This window comes from Vidua macroura, chromosome 6, assembly GCF_024509145.1.
Source record: "Vidua macroura isolate BioBank_ID:100142 chromosome 6, ASM2450914v1, whole genome shotgun sequence".
NCBI lineage: Eukaryota > Metazoa > Chordata > Aves > Passeriformes > Viduidae > Vidua > Vidua macroura.
In genome coordinates this window covers 31,291,430-31,310,685 of record NC_071576.1, presented here as the reverse complement: position 1 = coordinate 31,310,685, position 19,256 = coordinate 31,291,430, and the positions used below count along the sequence as shown (strand labels likewise).

The following is a 19,256-nucleotide window of genomic DNA, read 5'->3' as shown; positions in this document are numbered from 1 at the left end:
AGTATCTTTTTGGAGGTTTTCACAATATCACAAGAGTACTTCTTTCTCTTCATTGCTGTCTGTTTGCTGACACTGCCACAGATAGCAAGCTATAGGACCATATGCTATGTCCCTGCAACAAAAACACCTTGAGAGTTTAAAAGAAGTTTCCCATCTCTTCTGGTCTTAAGTGTCTTCTAAAATAGCAAACCAAGTCCACTTGCAAGCCTGTTGAGAAACTATTACATTAATAAAAACATGAAGGGAAAACAGTTTCCGAGTTCACATACTTAAAAAGAGAACAAGTTGCATGTGAATCTAAAGATCCTATTCAAAGTTGGAAAGTTGATTGGGATCTTTTCCAAAAGTAAGAATCAGTGTAAACTTGGATGACATCGAGATGTGTGTACTTTCCTTGAAACAGCATTAAACAACTGAGAATCAGTCACCTTACTTCAGCAGAATTTTTGAGAAAATGGGGGTGAAGACAATATTAATTTTTAAATAATGTGAGCACAAGAAATCTGATGCCAAACTGCCCTTTTTGCTCCTGGGATTATTTTGACCTAATTCCCAAGGCATCTTTCTGAAAATGTATCCTTCAGACTGAAAAAACAAAAAGGTAAAACCCACTCTCTTGGACCCTACTGTTTTAGTTCCCTGTATGAATCTTCTGGTTTGATTTAGGAATGTGCTGCTTGGTTCCCACGTGCATTGTTGTTGTAGTATTTACTTTGGAAGGAAAAGTGAGTATACGGTTCACGCCTTAACCTTGTCAAGCTTTCCCCTTACCAACTTGAACTGACACCATACAAATTCTGAAAGGAAAGGCCACAGCCAAAATTAATCATAAACATTAACCATAAAATATTGCTCTTGACCCTACCAAGGGGCAGACCTCTAGGAATAACATCCTGCTCCTTAAGAAAATAACATCCCTCTCCAACCGAGAGGTGCAGACAATCTCGTCTGTGCATGGCGGACATGCTGACCTGCGCCTCGGGGTGTAACATCCGATCCCAGCTCAGAGCGTAATGTGCACTCCAGGCCTTACCTTATGGATGTCAAACAGTGCCCTACACAAAGGCTTTGGCACTTGTGTCCTCTGCATGAAACCAGTCCTGTCTGAAGTTGTGCTGAAAGGTTAGGGTTTTATGCAAAGACGAACAGACTAAGGCTGAAGCTGGAAAATTTAAAGCTGCCACCCCAACTTCCAGGCTGTTTTGACCTAAATGAATACTGTAGGTGTGCATTTCTCATCATTGCACCAATAATGAGCCCTGAGGGAAGGTTATGGTCTGTAGCTCCTTTGTAGCATTTCATTTGAATAGACCCAATTATTAGTTTATTCCTAGAGGCACAATCCATAGGTTATTGGACAACTTATTTCTGTAGGTATCAGGCAGTATGCTGTTCGTCAGCAAACTGAATTATTGAAGCCTCTGAAATCTCAAAACTCAAGAACCAAAACTAATTAGTATTGCCAAATACTGATTTTATTTGGAAAAGAAATAATAAATCAAAGAAAAACTTACTTATTGCAAGTCACTGGAGATGAAACATAGGTGCCTAAATCAAGCAAGACCTGCAACATTGAATGAAGCATTCCCTAAATATCATTAAAATATCTGGCATATAATAATAAATTAGGTTACTTCCCAGGAGATGCTGGTTGTACTGACATTGATAGGGAGAGATTTCAGCAGCAAGCTGTTGAACTTGTCAATGCATTTCTGGTCTTGCAGGCCTCCCTTAATTTAATCCTTTGCCAGCAAGAATATGATTTAAGTACCCCACTTTCCAGGGGTTCCCCTTAACATAAACTCTTCAGTGTCACCTCAACAAGTGATTTTGGTCTTCCTTTTCCCAGCATGTCAGCCCCTGATGGAAATGGAGCTGCTCTTGGAATTGACAGGTTAAACAGGCATAGAACTGGTGAGGCAAAATGACATCATCCTAAATTGGTGCACTTAGAATCGTTACAGAAGATTAAAAGATTTCCTTGGTAACCCTCATTTTTCCCTGTGGGAGAAAGTGGGGTTTGTTTCACCCATTGACTAATATTAATCAAAGAATAAATTTCAAGCATTTGCAATTAAATTATTACTTGTAACAAGTTCATGAGTTTAAAACTTCTCTGGGATTTTTATGCCACACTGAAGTGCAGCTATGCCCCCTGTGAGTGAATTTGAGATTCGATAGAGATGGTGGAGATTGTTGCTGTGTTATCTGCTGGATAAATGCCTTGAAGTAAGTGAATATTTTCACAGGAATTGATCTGTGCTTGATTTGTTCTTGCGTAGTCTATTTATAGCTAACAAATATAAACTCTATGCAGATGGCTCACTTCTGACAATGCAGTACAAACTGAGTACACTCCTTCTTTCGCATTAATGCCAGTACATCTCTCCTGTTATTAATAAGCTATTTAGACACATTCTGACAGCAGACTAGACTTCATCTTTGAGATCAGTACCTGACGCTCATATTTCTTCACTCTTGCCCTCTGTTTCTTTTCACCATCCATCACACTGACTCTTACTTCCTATCCTCTCCTGTGAAATAGACACTACCTTCGTTTTTCATCAACAGTAAAACAGATCAAGGTGGTTCTATGTGTTGGTAAAGATAAATGTCGAAGCTAAAATCTTTCCTTGCGTGTCTTCCATTAAATTTCACTGTGTAGTATTTGTACACTTTTCAGCTATGATGCACAAAAGCCAGTGCTGCAAAAGATTTTCAGTCTCATAACATCATGCCTTTATAGAAAACTAGTGTCCTTTTAGGAAATCAGTGCTTCTGCATTGAAATCAATTACCATTAAAACCTCCCTGTGTTTTGTGACATACTTGTCCAGTCGTTTCAAATGGCCCCTTCTCAAATGGCACAGGTTGTATATCATGTCAAGAAGGGGACTGGCAAAATGTGCCTTGGAATTATGCAAACACTATTTCAATGTAATAGTGATACATAAAGATGTTTTTTCCTCTGTAGTTACAGCAATGGTAAGGAAGAAAAGATGTGAAGATGCATTCAAACAATTCCCATTGGAAGAGTCTTTTGTTTTACCCAGCTTCTCTCTTGAGGTGAGTTAATTGCAAGTCTTCTCACTTTGCCTATGTGATAGAAAGAGATGCACTTTTTTGTGCATCTGTTTATAATGTTTTGTCCCTGGTAATGAACTAAAATATTTGGTACTGAAGGAAGGAATTTGTTGCAAGAACTGAACTTAGTTGTACCAGAGTAGGGAGCCTGCTGACTTCTGATCAAGGCTGACAGCTTAAGAAAACCTGCCTGGGTAGCTGTTCTCTCAGTTAGCTGAGCAATGGCATTTTCATCACCAGACAAAGTTCAGAATATCTTTCAGAGAAAAACTGACTCTGACTTTTTGAACTTTCAGACTACTGAGCTGAGCAGAGTGAAACCAATTGTTGAGACATCATGCATAGATCTAAGGGAGCAATGGGTACAAACTATTCCAGACAATCATGATAAGACATTCTGCCTGGTTTGTTTGTTTTTTTTTTTTCTATTTCCTTTTAACCATTGTTCTTGCTCTACTGTTTGTCCTGAGTCTTACTTGCTTTTCACCATTTCTCAGTAGTAGTGAATATACAAGATATCCTGGGAGAAACCTGAGACCACTTAAAAAGCATTTCTAAGATGAGTTCAACTCACATTGACAGAGCAATGTTCTCCTTGAATGGGAAGATCCAGATCAAAGGCAAGTTGAACACCTCTTGGATGTTATGGTTCCTCAGAATTTTTCACTGGTGCAGCAGCTCTCCTTTTAGAAAGTGTATTCTGTACAAAAAGAACACTAAAAGCAACTAAATGGTGAATTTAGAGATCTGCATAGATTATACTCCCAATGCAAAGGAATGGATTAGCTTAACTTTCAACTCCTGCTGCTTAATGTTGATTTAATATATTGTCTTGACTTTTAATAAGGTTATTGAAAGATAAAAGCATATAAGGAGCTGTGCCACAGATGCGACAGTCAGAACTTCATATGCAAAATAAAAAGAGACATTATAATAAAATGAAAATTGAATGTTGCTTGTATAAAATCTGGCTTTGTTTTGATGCATAAAAAAGCAAACACTGCTCCATACTGAGGTTTTCAAGAATGTCTTAAGTACACAATGCTTCTGATGCCACCCCAGTTGCCTATATATAGATCTGTCTTGTGTAAAGAATTTAAAAAGCATTAGAATAGAGAAATCAAAGAGACAATAAATTTTAAACCAATCTTATTGTCTGCAGCCTAAAGTGTTATTAAGATCAAAGTGGAGCAAACATCTGGCATTTGCCTTTCTGCAAAAATTAGATCAAATTACCTACCATAGCATTTAGATCCATTCAATAAGTTCTTGCCATTGTACACATAGTTTTCTTTCTCCTTTTTATTTGCTAAATCTAACTTAACACCCAAATTCTAGCCTCCTCATTCATTTGAAGATGAAACAAATTAACAACAAAAATGGAAATCATGTCCCTCAAGAACATCTGTTTCTGAAGGAACATTCAAGGTCCTTCAGATCCTAAAGACAGAAGTTCAGCAAGACTTCATCCATTAAGTGTAACTGTCTAGAAATGAACTTAACTGAATACACAAAACCCTGTCCCCAACCTTAAAAAATAAATTTTTCATGACTACTCTTGTAACTAGTGTTATTGCTGACTTTATTCCATACTAGTCACTCCTAAAGTGTGTTATTAAAAAGCTTGGCACAGTACCCAATAGTTTTATGTATAATCTTATCCAATATACATTTTCCAGACTTTTACATATACCTAGTGCATGGCTTGGCGGTTATACCTTTGTTTAGAGAAATAAATACATTTTTGTTACATCTATATAGCATGATTTTTTAATTCTCTGTATAGAACAGTGGACTAATACAAAGCAAAGCTTGAGAGTACATTTCTTCTCTTAAATACAGAATATTAATGTGTCCTTACACCTCAAAAACTGAATTACAAAAATTGAAATAAAAGAAAGACAATATTGTCTGCAAATTCATCATTATAAGAATCAAAAATCTAAACAGTGCTCAGTTGTGATGTCATATGATAAAATTATGATTAATGAATTTGAGAATTCTATCCCATACGAGATGTAAATTACACATTCATTCTTTCAAATTGCTTCAGCCAGAAACCTTATTGATATTACTAGGCAGAAAGGTAAGACATAGCTCTCAAATATTCTAGAGAGAGAGATTTTTTTAACCTCTATTCCTTTTTGCTCTTGTAATATGAACTGGAATATTACTTTTTTCCACAAGGCATTCTTTAAAAAAGAAATGCAAATGTAGCAAGTTCAAATTTTCTTTGCAGAACTTTTATTGTGAGTCAGTGAAATTTTTCCATTTGATCCATCCCCAAGCTATGTGAGCTACATCTCACATAGCAAGGAGGAGTTATTGCTTATCACAGCCTAGAAATTTGGGGGGTTTTAATGCAATCCCAAATAATCTTTTTTTACATCAGTATAGACTTTCTCATATCTTGCTCCTTGTTTATTCAAAAAAAAAAAGTGGATTGCGAATTTTATGTTCAAAACTTTTAGAAAATAATAGGAAAATGAGCAAGTGACAGTTAAAATTTCTGTACTTCTCAATCCAGACCCATGAAAGCTAGAGGAAGAATTCAGGCAGCCAGAAGCCACACATTGAGACAAGGCACTTTAGAGTCATCAGCTACATTCCCAGGCAGGCAGTGCACATAGGCTTCAGATGTTTTTATGTAGATGCATTACAAGGTAGCATCAAAAATCTGCACTGGGATTCTTTGTGACACTTGTGCGTTGCTGGGAATTTCTGGTTTCAGTCTCAGCTGATTAAAAAAATGAATCTGATGGTTATTAAAAACATGAACCAGTGATAGCTCAATTGTTTTGGCTAAGGATAAATGCACATTAAATTTTCACTCCCTTAAAATTTAAATGATGCAGCTCTCCCCTTTGGTTAGTGCATTGCAACCATCCAAGTAAGCAGGACAGCTCAGAAAAAATTTTGGACGTTCTTCTGCCAAAATTGACTGTCGGATTTCAGTAACTAATGAAGTGTTTTTTAGGGCAGGTTTGAGTTATTTGGAGTGAATATGATCTAAGTTTTTTTCACTTGGTTGTTCTCCTTCAGGAAACCTATTGGAACTAAAACCTGTAGGTTTACATCTATGGTGGAAAAAGAACATCAGCCCCAAGAATGCACTTCTAATTCTCCTTTCTGCTTTTTTTATTTGGGTTGGGTTTTTTGCTTTGTTTTGGTGGTGGATTTTTTATTTGGTTTGGGGTTTTTTTCACTCAGGAGAAGGTAAATGACAAGGTGAAGTTACCCCATCACTTTTGCAAAGGCAAGGTCCCTGTTCCCAGGCAGGCACCGCCAGGCAGCTGGAGCAGAGGCGTGGTGCTGTCTGTCCAGCTGACCCAAGGGTACCCACTGTGCACATCTGCTGCTCAGATGGGAGCACACGCTCGACAAACCCAGTGTTCTCTCGGTGCCTCAGTCTCACAAGGCGGGTGCGCGTTATCGGCGCAGCACGCGGCTGACAGAGCACACGCAGAAACCCCAACACAGACCCAGCCTGTCCCACCGGGACATTTCTGTCTGCATCCCTGACAGCACAGTAAGGTGTGTGAGTTCTCTCTCTCTTACCTTCTTTTCATCAGTGTAACTAACTATAAAGCACATGGGAGGTTATCTTCAATTCAAAGCTGGTATGTAGGACAAATATAAACTATAATGAAGTTATATGTCACTATATAAATAGTAAGACCATGGTACCATGGAGTACTAGAAAGCCAAGCCCAGGAGGTTTTTCTGTGTTATAAATATTCAAATAAAGATACATATGCACAACTTCTCAAGGAAACTTATTCTGCTCAACTGTGTCCATATCTCAGACCAGAAGAAGTCAATTACCTTCCAAAAAAAAAGATTCTTAGCTAATTTTATTATTTTTTCAATAAGTTTTAGAAGCACAACAAAGCTAGATGTGAAGGAAGACTAAACCAAAAGGGGTGGAAAGTTTGAAGAAATCTGTTATCTCTGGTTTCAATCTCTCTGGTTGGCTCTCTCCTGGCCTTGCACATGTGCTGCCAGCAGTGACAAATCTTCCCATTCTTTTTTTATAATTGTTTTCCATCTTCTCTGTCCCTGTTTGCAGCTTGTAATATGCTGTATTGTAAAGGTGTTCCTTACTCTTTTTTTCTAGAAGTGGGACTAAACTGCCAGCTAGACATTAAACTGAGATAAGGCATAAGGCAGGCAGGCCAACTCCAACTTTAACTCTACAACAATTCCAGGCTGATTTATATTTTGAACTGTCACTCTATGGTTTACAAGGGGAAAAGTGTGAGCAAAGACTGAGATTTTCCTTCTATAAATTGTGGAAGGGTGAGGGGGAAGTGACAGATCTCATTTAAAAGCCTTATTGAAGTAGCCGTGTTGAATGATGGTGCCATTGCTTGTCTCTATGTCTTATTGTCATAATGTAAAGCCTTTTATAATTAGAAGAAACCACAGAAGTCAGGATAAAGTACAACAGATCCAGAAAGAGCTGGAAACTTGAGGAAGGGGGGGGAAAAAACTAAACCAAAAAACCACAAAAAACCAAAAAACGAACAACAATAGACACAGGCTGGAGAAGATATTTTATTTATTTGTTACTAGTAGTTAAAATGACGTACAAAATGCTGGGAAGAAAAAACTCCAATTCTATTCAGTTACAAAATAATTAAAACTTCATTTTAAACCAAGTTTTGCTTTGTGAGACTGAGCATGAAAATACTGCAGCCTTAGGTTATATAGTCCATTGTTTTTAGAATAAAGCAGACATTTAAATACATATTGTGGTTGATATTAAATATCTCATATAATTGTAAGTTAGCAGAACTTTCTTACTCTCAGGCAATAACTAGCAATTCATAGAAGTTCTTTGTATAAAATTCACATGAGTGAGGGGGATCTGCCTCAAGGGGAGTTCCATCATAATCTATGAACAGGCAGTTTTAGAACATAAAGATTTGGAATACTTTTATCAATTTTCCTTGAGAATTCTAGACAAAACTTAAAGGAGTCACTAATGTTTGAAGCTTTGCTTAACAACTAAGGGGTTAGGTACCTAGCAGTCTCTGTCAAAGAAAATGTGAATTTTGCTGTCAACTTTATATGAAGAAAAAATCATAAGGTGTTCCCATTTCTTGAATAAAAACCCGACCTAGTACAAAATTTCCAGCAATGACTGGCCCTTTCCCCTGGGAAAAAAATCAAAAAAGTAATTTAAAGGAAAATATTCCCTGCCTATTATCAGTGAATTTGTATTAATAATAACATTAAATATCCATATCTTTCTGTTTAACTATTCACATTCCACACAGTGGAAACCTACCTCCTATAATTCCAGATTTTAAAACTGGTTTTTAAAATCCATGAAGACGTGTCAAACTGCTGAGTGAGAGCACACATTAAAATGAAATGCATTTTAATAATACCATTTAATAAATGAGTTGTAATCACTTAATTTTACAAAGACAAACCTCACAGCAGTTGATTTTAGAGCAAAAATAGATGAGTTGTAGAGATGCAGGATATCACCAATAAATGTATGATGCATTATATAACAGGTGGGACAATTGATAAAATGAGGCCACATAGGATGCACTTGTGACATGCCATTCATCATATATCTCTTTCCCTTTGGGCAATTTACTATGGGCAGAATTGTCCTCCTTAACATTCTATGGCAAGAAATGATAACAAAATAATCACCTTGTGTCTGAGAGAGGCATCTGGTGGGAGAGAGCACAGTTATACTGATAGTGGATGCTACAGAATATTGCTGCGGAGTGGGGAAACGGAGTCCTGGACCCTCCAAGACTCATCATACAGTAAACGTGGACCATCAAGTGCTCAGGATAGCAAGGACAATGTGCATGGATGGGCTGCCTCTCTGGTCCAATCCCCAGGACACATCCTATTAAACCAATTTTTTTGTAGGGCCTTCTATGCTCTTGCCAAACTTTACAGCCCTGATCAATTTTAAACTCCTAAGCCTGAAGGAAAGAAAAGAAAAGACAAGACAACCTTACAGGTGAGAGTCATCGTGCTGTTGGAAGTAGTATGTCCCCTTTTGTGAATTTTCCCCCCAAATGAGAGGGGCATTCAACCCTAAGTGTTCAGGAAATTCTCTTTACTTACTCCAAACCCAGTTTAAATGCAAGTCTGTGGTAAAAGATATAAAAAGAGAATCATTGCTGGCAAAGGTCTGCATCTCTGTTTCAACAAACTGCATGCCTGTGGCAAAGCTAAAATAACAATAACAATGCAATGTTTACTAGTCATGAATGTCGTGTCTTTTGTCTCTTGTGTGGTTATTGCATTTTCAGTCACATGATGCTTGTTTTAATTTTTGCTCTACTCTTTATGTACTAAATTACTGCCATTCTGTACTTGATCTTGGTTAGCAAGATTTTTGTGCTGTGGTTATGTATGTGTGTGAAAAAGAGGAGTTTGGACACACACAATGAAGTAGGCACACTCATTGCATGTATGTATAGATACCACTGCCTAAAAGATACTGCATATACATATATATGTAGATATGAAGAATAACTGATATCAGAAATACAAGACATCAAATGCATCTGGTGGCATAAGAATGGGTTCTGTTTGGTTTAGAGAGCCATCAGAATTCAGATGTATATTTATAGCCTTGTATATAGTTTCTTTTTAATTTATGTAATATATGACTAGGTATATAAATTAAGGCAAAACGTAAACAGAAGACAATATCTCTTCCTCTGTGTTTTCCTATTTAAGTATCTTTTCTTTTTCTACTCCCTTTTGTACTCTCCCTGTCTACTTGCTTTGACCTTTTGCTTTCTAAGTTGCTGTAGATCTGTTTCCCATCCACCTATACTGACTTTTCAGCACTCCAACATCCCCCCATTGTTCTCCAGACATGGCTTTTGGATTACAGCTATTTTTTTGAAGAAGCGTGTTACAAACTCTCAACACAGCTTCTATTTTCAGTGATGGCTGTGCTACACTTTAAACTGCTCTTTGTCTATTTCTTATATAAGAATAGATTCATGCTTTGAAATACATTGTCCTCTCGCTTTGATGTTTCACGTAATACAGTAAAAGCAAATAGCACAAAGGTGAACATTCGCAAAAGCCACAGCTCCACTTTCCCAGCAAGCAGCAAAAATGTGAATATGCACATGAATTAGGAAACCTAATTCATTACTATGGGTAATTAGTGTTTTTTTAATGTCTCCTACCCCATTACTTTTTTTTTTTTTTTTTGTAGTGAACATTCATGCGTTTGCTCATCCATATCAATTTTCTCCCTTACACATATACACACATGCATGGCCTTTCCTTACATGAATTTCTTCTTTTTTAGAGGGGGGGAGTTTGCTTGTTTTAGGTAATTCACTAGGTCCCTTTCAGTTTTGCCCAGCCTTGAAGGTAGGCTAGTTCATGCCACTCACTCTCACGCTGGCAGTGATTGCATACAGTCAGAGTGCAATTGCTACTTTTTCTCAGTTTAGTCCAAGTCAATAGATATACACCGGCACTCCTTAACTCTTGTGATTCTTTTTTTCTTTCTTGGGGGCTGAAGCTCAGGGCAATTGAGTGTAACAGTCATGGTGGTGAATTTCTTGGGCTTGCAGAAGGAACAGGACTGGAAGGAGCCTTCTTCTTTACGGACGTGCCTGGGGATATAGAAGGAATTGCACTGGCCATAGCAGAACCTGTTGATAATGGTACGACTGTTGCAGCCTTCTTCGTGGATAGTTTGTTTGAGGGGCTGGGTTTTACACCAATCCCGCTTTAGGTACTTGCGCTCAGTGATGTGCAGTGCCTCCTGACTGGACTCCAGCACCTCTTCAGCAGGCATCGAGGTGCCTTTTCCTCGCTCTCGATGCCTGGAGCCTGACTGCTGCTGTGTCTGCATTTGCTCCGAATCATTGGGCTGATCCTTGACAGGAGGAGGGATAGCGCCTTGAGATCCACGATTCCGCTTTCTCCCTTCGGCTGCTGGCAGCAGAAATCCGATCAGAAGAAACAAGGCACCGATGGCATACAGTGTGCGGACCATCCTGTATGAAGAAAGTTGAGGAAATAAAGCAGAGTTGTGAATTTCAGATATCAACAGAAGCCAGGTACACACTAAATTTTCAGCTCCATAAAAGAAATGTGTGCACACACACTTATAAAACATAAGCATTCAAGCCTGTACCAGCTGGAAAGCTGTTCCCAAATTACCAAGTGATAAAAGGTTTCAAATAAAGTGATTGAAAGGAAACCCAAACAGAATTTTGTTTGTGTGTCCTCCATCTTTTTCCAGCTCTTTTCTCCATGTGCATTACCCTAATTCTCATTCCCTTCTTAAAGCTCACTGACATATTCAGTGAGCATATGCTCCTGACTTACAACAGTGGAAGAACAAATTTTACACTACACAAGGATTCATTTACAGGACACAGCTACCTACAATACCAGAGGGCTAAAGTCTTTGTCTCAGCAGATGTAGTCTAGATTTGTGTTCCTTAATCAGAATCAGAACCTTTATACAGCTCCTTGTATAATGCACATCCAGTATATAATGTATATGTTGTATACACCTGCAGCCTGTTTTACAGCTTCCCAACCTCTGCCACACTGCACCTCTAAAGGGGTCCAATGTATCTGAGTGTAATGATGCTTAAGCTGAGAGATGTGCAACAAGTCAGGCAACAAACATGAAAGAATAGCTAGGTACAGGTTAAAAGAGATGTGTCTTACCATTTCAAACTACGTCCTCTCACAACATTACTCGGAATCCTTGACAGAAGTAATACAGATGCAATCACAGTGCTAAGAATTTTTCAGATCCCTAAATTTTATTCATTTTACACAGAATGATGTTGTCAGAGGACAGCAGAATTTTGTAAATGACATTAAATATCACAGAGCTTATGCACACAAAAGAAGACCACTTCAGGAAGTGCAGTTAAGTAGAGATGATCAGGTCCTTCAAAACCGTATGGCCGCTCCAAACCTAATTATTGCATAGAAATAATTTTCCTACTTATTCTTATACTTTCCTCCCTTATGCCACCATTTCTGCTGCTTCCCAAATCTGAGTTCTTGACGCTGTTCAGTCAGCTTAAAACACCAACCAGCATGGAAGAAACTCATCAGCGTCACACTTCCCCCTTCCAGAAGCACCATGGTCTGTCTCCAAGTTTTCCTGAAAGGAGCTTTGTGGTAGCAAGACAGACAGATGAGCGAATAAGTCTCTGAGAGACCCTCCCCGTGGAAGCTTGGAAGAAGGCACCAGAAATGAGCAACTAATTGCAAAAAAAATCACTGTAAAACACTAAAATTGTGAAGAGACACAGGCATTAAGAAGGGAAAGGACTGTGAAAAAAAATGCTGAGGAAGTAATTGTTTTCTACCTGCTTGGAGTGCTGCAGTTGTATCCCTTGCTTTATCAGTATGGAAAAAAATAGCATTTGAATTGAAGAGTCCTTCTTGTGTTACTACCCGAGAAACGTGTGAAACCATGGGCACTGTCCTGGACGGCTTCATCCGCTCTGCCTGAGACCACACAACTAGCCAGGAAAGCATCCAAATGCCAATGCTGTGAGGGCCACCTAGAGACTCAGCAGAGGCTCAGGGTAAGTACTCTTTGCTGTAAAAAATAACTGCTAATTTCTCAGTTATTAGGTCTTTCCAGTCACGCGGAGAAAATAAATGTTTTGCTGTTCAAACAGCCTTTCTCATCAAATGGACTGGGAGAGGAATTCCCAAAGTAGAAAAGTGTCATAGGGGGTTCTACTACATTCAAGGAGTTGCTTGTGGATCTAATATTTTTGTGTTTGTCAGCAGATTGTTAGAGCACCTAGAGGTCCTGATATATCATAGATGTATGCATTCATTTCAGTAATCTATGTACCAGCATGTCCTGTGTTTGGCAGTCAAGGAAGGGGTGTAAGAATGACACAATCAGTGACTCCAACAGACAGTTTGGAAGGGCTGCTGTTAGTATCTAAATTCTAAATGAAATATGGTATGGGACACATAATTTTAGGCTTAAGGCTTTGATACAGACAAAAATAAGTTGGGAATTCCAATTAAGGAATAATGCAGCATAATTTCAAGTGTCAACCTGGACTTCACATTTGCTGGTTTTTCCTCATCTCTATAACAACCTGAATATTATTTAAACGTGTTTCATTTTAATTTCGTCTTAAAAGTAAGTTTTCAAAGAATTATTAACTATTGCTTATTCCCTCAAGAGATCAGAATGATTTCTTTCAAAACTATTCTTATTTATCTGGTGACTGTCTAGTCACCACAATTTTAATATGCACTTTATTTACTCAACATGGGGCCAGAGTCTTAAAAGAAGAAAAAGTGATTGCATGAAGTTGAAAATAAATTGCTAGGTTGTAAGCAGTGCCAGAAAACTTCAGGTGTTTATTTTATTTAGTGTCCTACAACTTGGATGAGGTTCCACCAACATACATATTCCTGGACTACTTTTATTTTTAAAAATTATTAGCCACACATTGTTTTCTTCCTTTTTTTTCCTCCAGAGATGTGCAACCCGTGGCACAGCAAGGTCTAGTCCTACAAAACTGAGGTGTACTCTAGGATGGGAATCTGGGGGAAATTTCACAGTAATATATACTATTGTAAGGTCTGTGGCCCAGATTCATGCAACTTTATTAAGCACATGCTTATCCCTGAGGAAATGCAAGCATGTGTTTCAGTGTAATCCTAAACTGGGAGGAAGGTAATTTTTCACTGGGTTGATTTCCAGCCTTAAAGGTGAAGCTGCATTACATGCTCATAAAAGAAATTGTAACTCAAATGAAAATTAGCCACTGAGCAGAAATATTTGTTATGGTCCAAAACACAATTCCAAAACACGCATCTAAAAGTAATCCAGAAATGTAGGGATAAATACAGAAGGGGCTGTGTGAACTCAAGATCCCCACAGCAGCTAAGCAGGATCTTTTTTTAATAACCAATTAAAAATTCATTTTAGAATAAGGATTTCAATTTTTAAAATGCAAAAGAAAATGAGGTGGTATGCCTCAGGAAGGAAAACTGCCAAAATGCAGTATGGGCACCCTGCAGCACCTCTGGTCCCAGGGCAATCAATGCTTTTGCTTATAAGAGAAGTTGACACCTTTGCTTACATCAGGAAGTGAAGTGGTTCATCTACCTATGAGTTAGCAGTTGTGAATGTTTCTTTAACAGGTTTTTTTTTTGTTTGTTTTGTTTTTTTACCAAAAGAAATAGAACATGAAGAGGACAGTAGAAATAACTAAAATCAGCGTTACCATACCCAAAGTTTTACTGAAGAGAAACCTCTCCTGAAGTAAATGCTTTTTCTCCTCATTACAGTCATAATTCTGCAGAAGTTATAGCTCTGCAGCTGTGAGAATCAAGCTGTAAAAGCTTGATTCTCCATGTTTCTGCAAAATTTTCATTACTTGATACTAACTGGCTGTTACACTGGCACAACCAGAAATCCTTTGGAGAATTCATTTGAGAATCCTTTGAACAAACAGATGACCATAACCAAAATGATCAATTCCCTCATTTCATTCAGATCCAGAGAGATATGACAGGACTAATTTTTAGTTTTTAAAAGTAACACAATACTCCAAAACTCTATTCTTTCCATATTTCACTGCAGAGTTCCACTTTTCATCATCTGTAAGCTCTTAGTCCTAAAGCCAAAAGGAGTTTTATTGCTAACTTCAAACAGGAGCAGAATTGGGCCCTAACATTCATATCACTTCATATGTGGTTTATCTAGAGCCTGAGATCTCATCATCTAAAACAGATTAAGAAATGTGTGGATTAATACTAGCAACTACTGAGAGAGAAATGTAAATGCTTTCAGGTTTACTATTTCATACAATTAGGCTGTAATTTTTTTCATTTATACATTTTCTGCTATGAATTAAGGATCTCCACATGTCAGTTCATAGACAGAATTTCTCTATGAGTTCCTAGGCAGAGTCAGAAAGTTAGTACTGACATTTTTAGCTCAACACAACTTGTTTAAAAGATCTGGATGGAAACCTGGTTGAAATATACAGCAAAATTGTCACAGATCTTAACAGGCCTGTAACTTCATCTGTAAACCCCTTTTACTAGGAAAATATTATGAAGAGCCATGGACTCCTGTGCTTCACACGAAACATGAAAAATAATCTGATGAAGAGCTAAAAAAAAAAAACCAAAAAAACCCAACAATTATTTGGTGGACTTCAAATACAAGCCAAAGAAAGATACAAAACACAATCCCTTTAACTACTGTGAAAATAGAAGTGGTTTATGTCCCGAAGGATCAGAATAATGTTATGCCTCACATATTACATCTGAATTACAGAAACACTCTTATGTAATATTTTCATAGTTCATAGATCTGTATTTTTAAATATTAAAAAAGCATAGTAATGGCAGTTCCCAGAAAAATGCTTTTTTTTTTTTTCTGAAATCAAGACAGAAAAACTAACATCTGTGTTTCATAGAATTTGGATATATTTACATTTCAGAAAATTTCTTCTTGACAGTCATAGAGATGGGGGGGTTTTGAGACATATAAGGAGTGTAGGCAGCAATTTTAAAACATACAAACCAACCCTTGAAACCTTGAGAATTCCCCATTTAAGAAACTATTTTTCTGTAGGACATCCTATGGGACTCCCGGGAAGCTGAACATCATGGTGGCCATGGCTGGTACCAAACCCGAGTTTGCCTTGCCTGAAGATGCCCATGCAGCCTGACAGCTCCCAGCTTCCTAGCGCCAAACTCCCTTCCGACACATTTCCTCATGGAGCCCTAAAACAACCAGAATTGCTTTGCTCCTCTCACTGCACTGCCGTGCCTGCTGAATAGGAGGGTCTTCAGCAGAAGCTACGCATTTCTGGGTAGCGCTGCCGAAAGGAAAAAAATAAATGCTTTAGCACAGCTTGGCACTGAACGCTAAAGAGGAGCAGAGAGCTACGGTCGTCGGTGCCTTTTGTCACTTACACACAGACCCAGCGCACGCTGGTTGGTTATTCCCGGGTTTGCTGGGCTCAGAGAGGAGCGGGGCAGGAGCACAGCGATTCTGCAGCTCACGGGTCGCCGGGCTGGGCTCAGAGGCAGCTGAGGTTGGGGGGCCACTGGCCACCCAAAAGTCGCCGCTCACAAAACGCGTGACTAAACCCCGCGTCCTGTCAGCAGCAGGGAGAGCCAAACGCGCGCTGGTGCCTCAGAGCCCCATCTACGCAAAAGGAGGATTGTGTCTCAGCCCTGGTGACCGAAACGGGCTTCGCTTGCCATTCTTTCGCCGAGAGGAGCCACGAGTGCGACACCAGGAGCGAGGCCGCAGCTGATGGCCGGGGAGGGACCCTGCGGCTCAGCACAGCGGGCTGGGGGCAGCGCTCCTTGCCAGCCCCGCAGGCCACGGGGCAGGAGGGCCCCGCCGCACCGCCCAAGCCGGCGAGGTAACACGGGCTAGCCTGGCTGCGCCGCGGGGATGGCCGGCTGCCGTCAGGGCGGGGAGACCGCAGGCTTAGTTTGGCTTGGCATGGCCGGGAGCGACTCGGCCCGACTCCCCGCGAGCGTGGACGCTCCTGGCGGCGGCTGGCGACACCGACCGGCTCTTCCCACGGGGCACGGCCGCCGTCTAGGTTAACCCAGCGGAGGACGAACTCGCTGAAGGGACTGCCAAGCCCCCGGGGAATCGTATTGAAACGGACGGGGCAAGCAAGCAGGCGTCCTCCAGAAGGAAAAAGCCCTGCACCAAGCCGTGCCGCTGGCCCCGGGCCGGGAGGAGCGCGGCCCATCCGCGCCCGCGGAGCCGCACGGCCGGTGCTCCTGCGGCCGGGCCGAGGGCCCTGTCTGCGCGGATAAGGGGAGCGGTGACCGACGGACGCACGGAGCCGTCGGCTCGACAAAACTCCCGCGGCTCCGAGTCAGGTGGGTGGAGAGGCGGCGGAGGTCGCCGAGCACAGCGGTGGAGCCGCGTTCCGTCCGCTCCGGTCCCGCCCGCCCGACGCCGCGCGGTGAAGGACGCGCGGTGCTGCCCACGGGGCGCGCTGCCGGTGCGGAGCCTCCGCTCCGCGGCACCCGACCCCGCCGGCACACACCGAGTCTCCCGGACGGCACGCACCCCGCCCCGAGAGCTCCTGAGGTACCAGGAGCACGCTCCTCCGAGGAGCAAAGGCGAGCCAGGATAGAGCCGCGGGCTTAGCGGCCTCGTAGAGGGCAGCTCGGCGGGACGGGACGAGAGGGGATGGGGCTGGCACCTGGGGATCTGCCCCCGCCCCGCTCCGTGCAGAGGCCGGGCCGGGATTTTTCCGTATCTCGGGTGGGCGCCGAATCCAATTTGTCGGGAGTGATGCTGTAGGCGGAGATGAGAGGCAGAGCTAACGGAGCTTTTGCAGTCCCCGCGCTTGTGAGGGGAAAGAGATGTAACGGTGCCCTAATCCCCAGCGCTGCGGCGGAAAGGTCGGCGCGCCTCACTCCCAAGGACGGGAGGGACGGGCGTCACCCCCTGCAAAACCGAGACGCCCTGGAGTTTTGCTAGACACTGGCGAACGGCTCCTTCCCTTGCCCCTCTCTGAAGGTAGGATAGAGAGCTTAAAATTTTACCTCCCACAGAGACTGGCCGAATTCCGCAGCTGCCGGACCTGTCCGCGCCCCCGCTGAAAGTGCGCGCAGCGCGGCGCGTCCCAGCTCACCTGCGCGGCGGCGGCTCCGCGGCGGGGCTCGGCTCGGTCGCGGTGGTTCCTTGGCGTGGCCTGGGGCTCTGTGGGGCTCTGACCGGTGGGTCACTCGCTGGAGCGGGTGGCGTGGGAGCCCGGATCTGGCCGGGAGTCCATAGAGAGAGAGAATGTCGGGTCCTGCCTACAAATTGCAGCAGCGCCGAGCTGTCTCCCATTTAAATGTCTGCCAGCTGAGATCTGCTCTCCAAACCCCTCCAGATCATTGGACAAGCGCCTCCGAAGCCCGTGTTATCCGCCCCTTTTAACACTTCCATAAACTTCCACCAGGGAAAGCTTTCAGTCATCCAGATAAACACTCGACTACTTTCCTGTCTTCAGAGAATCGGTGCTAAAGGTCACCACCCCAAGGAATTGTTCCTGGAATGCACAGAAAATTCACATTTTCCATCCCCATTAAAGTATGACAGTTTAGAAGAATTAAACCCTACCCCCCTCCCACCGCCTCCGCCGCCCTTCCGTGCACGCTGGGCGCTTCCCTGCCCATGAGCCGGCCGGGCGAGTGGGCCCGCTGCGGGGAGGCAGCCACCTTTGCGGCTCTCCCTCTTGGAAATTGGCTTTCTGAGGTTCTGCAGTATGCGGGGAATTTCGCAGCTTTGGAGAAAAAAGCCTTTGTGGCAATGTCAGTGTGCCGGGGGTGTTAAACCGTGGCTCCCGATCCGCAGCCCCGCGCTCATGGCTCTGTATCACTGAGGGTTTGTTTTTTGGGGGGGAAGTGGGGAGGGGGGGGGTGTCTTTTTTCTTCTTTTTTTTATTTTGTCCCGCAAGAGGCGAGACACCTCGGGTGTCCCGTCACTGTGTCTCTCGGGGGGCGGAGGGGCTCCTCAAGCCTCCCGCGACGGGCAAGGACGGCGAAGGAGCGGCGCGTCCCGCCGAGGCTGAGCGCCGAGCCGGCCGGAGCGGCCCGGCCGTCGGGGCGGCCGCGGGGGCAGCGAACCGCACCGAGCCAGCCCCCGCGGGGTCCCAGGAGTCGCTCGAAAGCAGGCAGAAACCGGCGGGGGCTGAGCGTATTGCGGACCCAGCCTGTCCCAGCAGTAACCGGGAACATCTCTGTGCGCTGCAGCTGCCCGAAGGCGTACGCCGAATCTGCAGACAGCGTCGGGCTGGGTGCATCGAGGGGCGGCAGAGCCCTGGAGGCCGGACGGACTCCGCAACGAAGCCTGCACTTCCTCCAGTGCTAGCCGGTCCCCGTCCTCCAAGCGCTCAGTGCCGGCGCTCGTCTCTTGCGGGGCTACCCACAGTCCTTACGGGCAGGAGCAGCCTCTGAACCGCGGGCTGACTTTTGGGCTTGCTAAGTAAACGGAGACGTTTGTCAGCTGCCGCGTCCAGCTGCGGGCATCACGCAGCGGAAAGCAGCGCTGAGGAAAGCCCTGCCACGGACGCGAGCGCTGCAGGTGGTGCCGATAGATCTGTGCTCTCCTTGCTGTTGGGTACAAGTTACTGCCGGTGAATCAAAGCCCTGCTCCTCGGTCACCAGCAG

General features: G+C 42.7%; 1 protein-coding gene across 1 annotated transcript; it reads right to left on the bottom strand.

Moving 5' to 3' along the window:
• Positions 1–7,634: 7,634 nt before the first annotated feature.
• Positions 7,635–17,832, bottom strand: GREM1 (gremlin 1, DAN family BMP antagonist). Its single transcript, XM_053980332.1, has 2 exons — positions 17,735–17,832; positions 7,635–11,095 (listed from the first exon to the last, which is right to left on the bottom strand). Exon 2 carries the CDS (start codon positions 11,092–11,094, stop codon positions 10,540–10,542), a length of 555 nt encoding a protein of 184 aa, XP_053836307.1. The 5' UTR covers position 11,095; positions 17,735–17,832; the 3' UTR covers positions 7,635–10,539.
• Between the last annotated feature and the right edge of the window lie 1,424 nt (positions 17,833–19,256).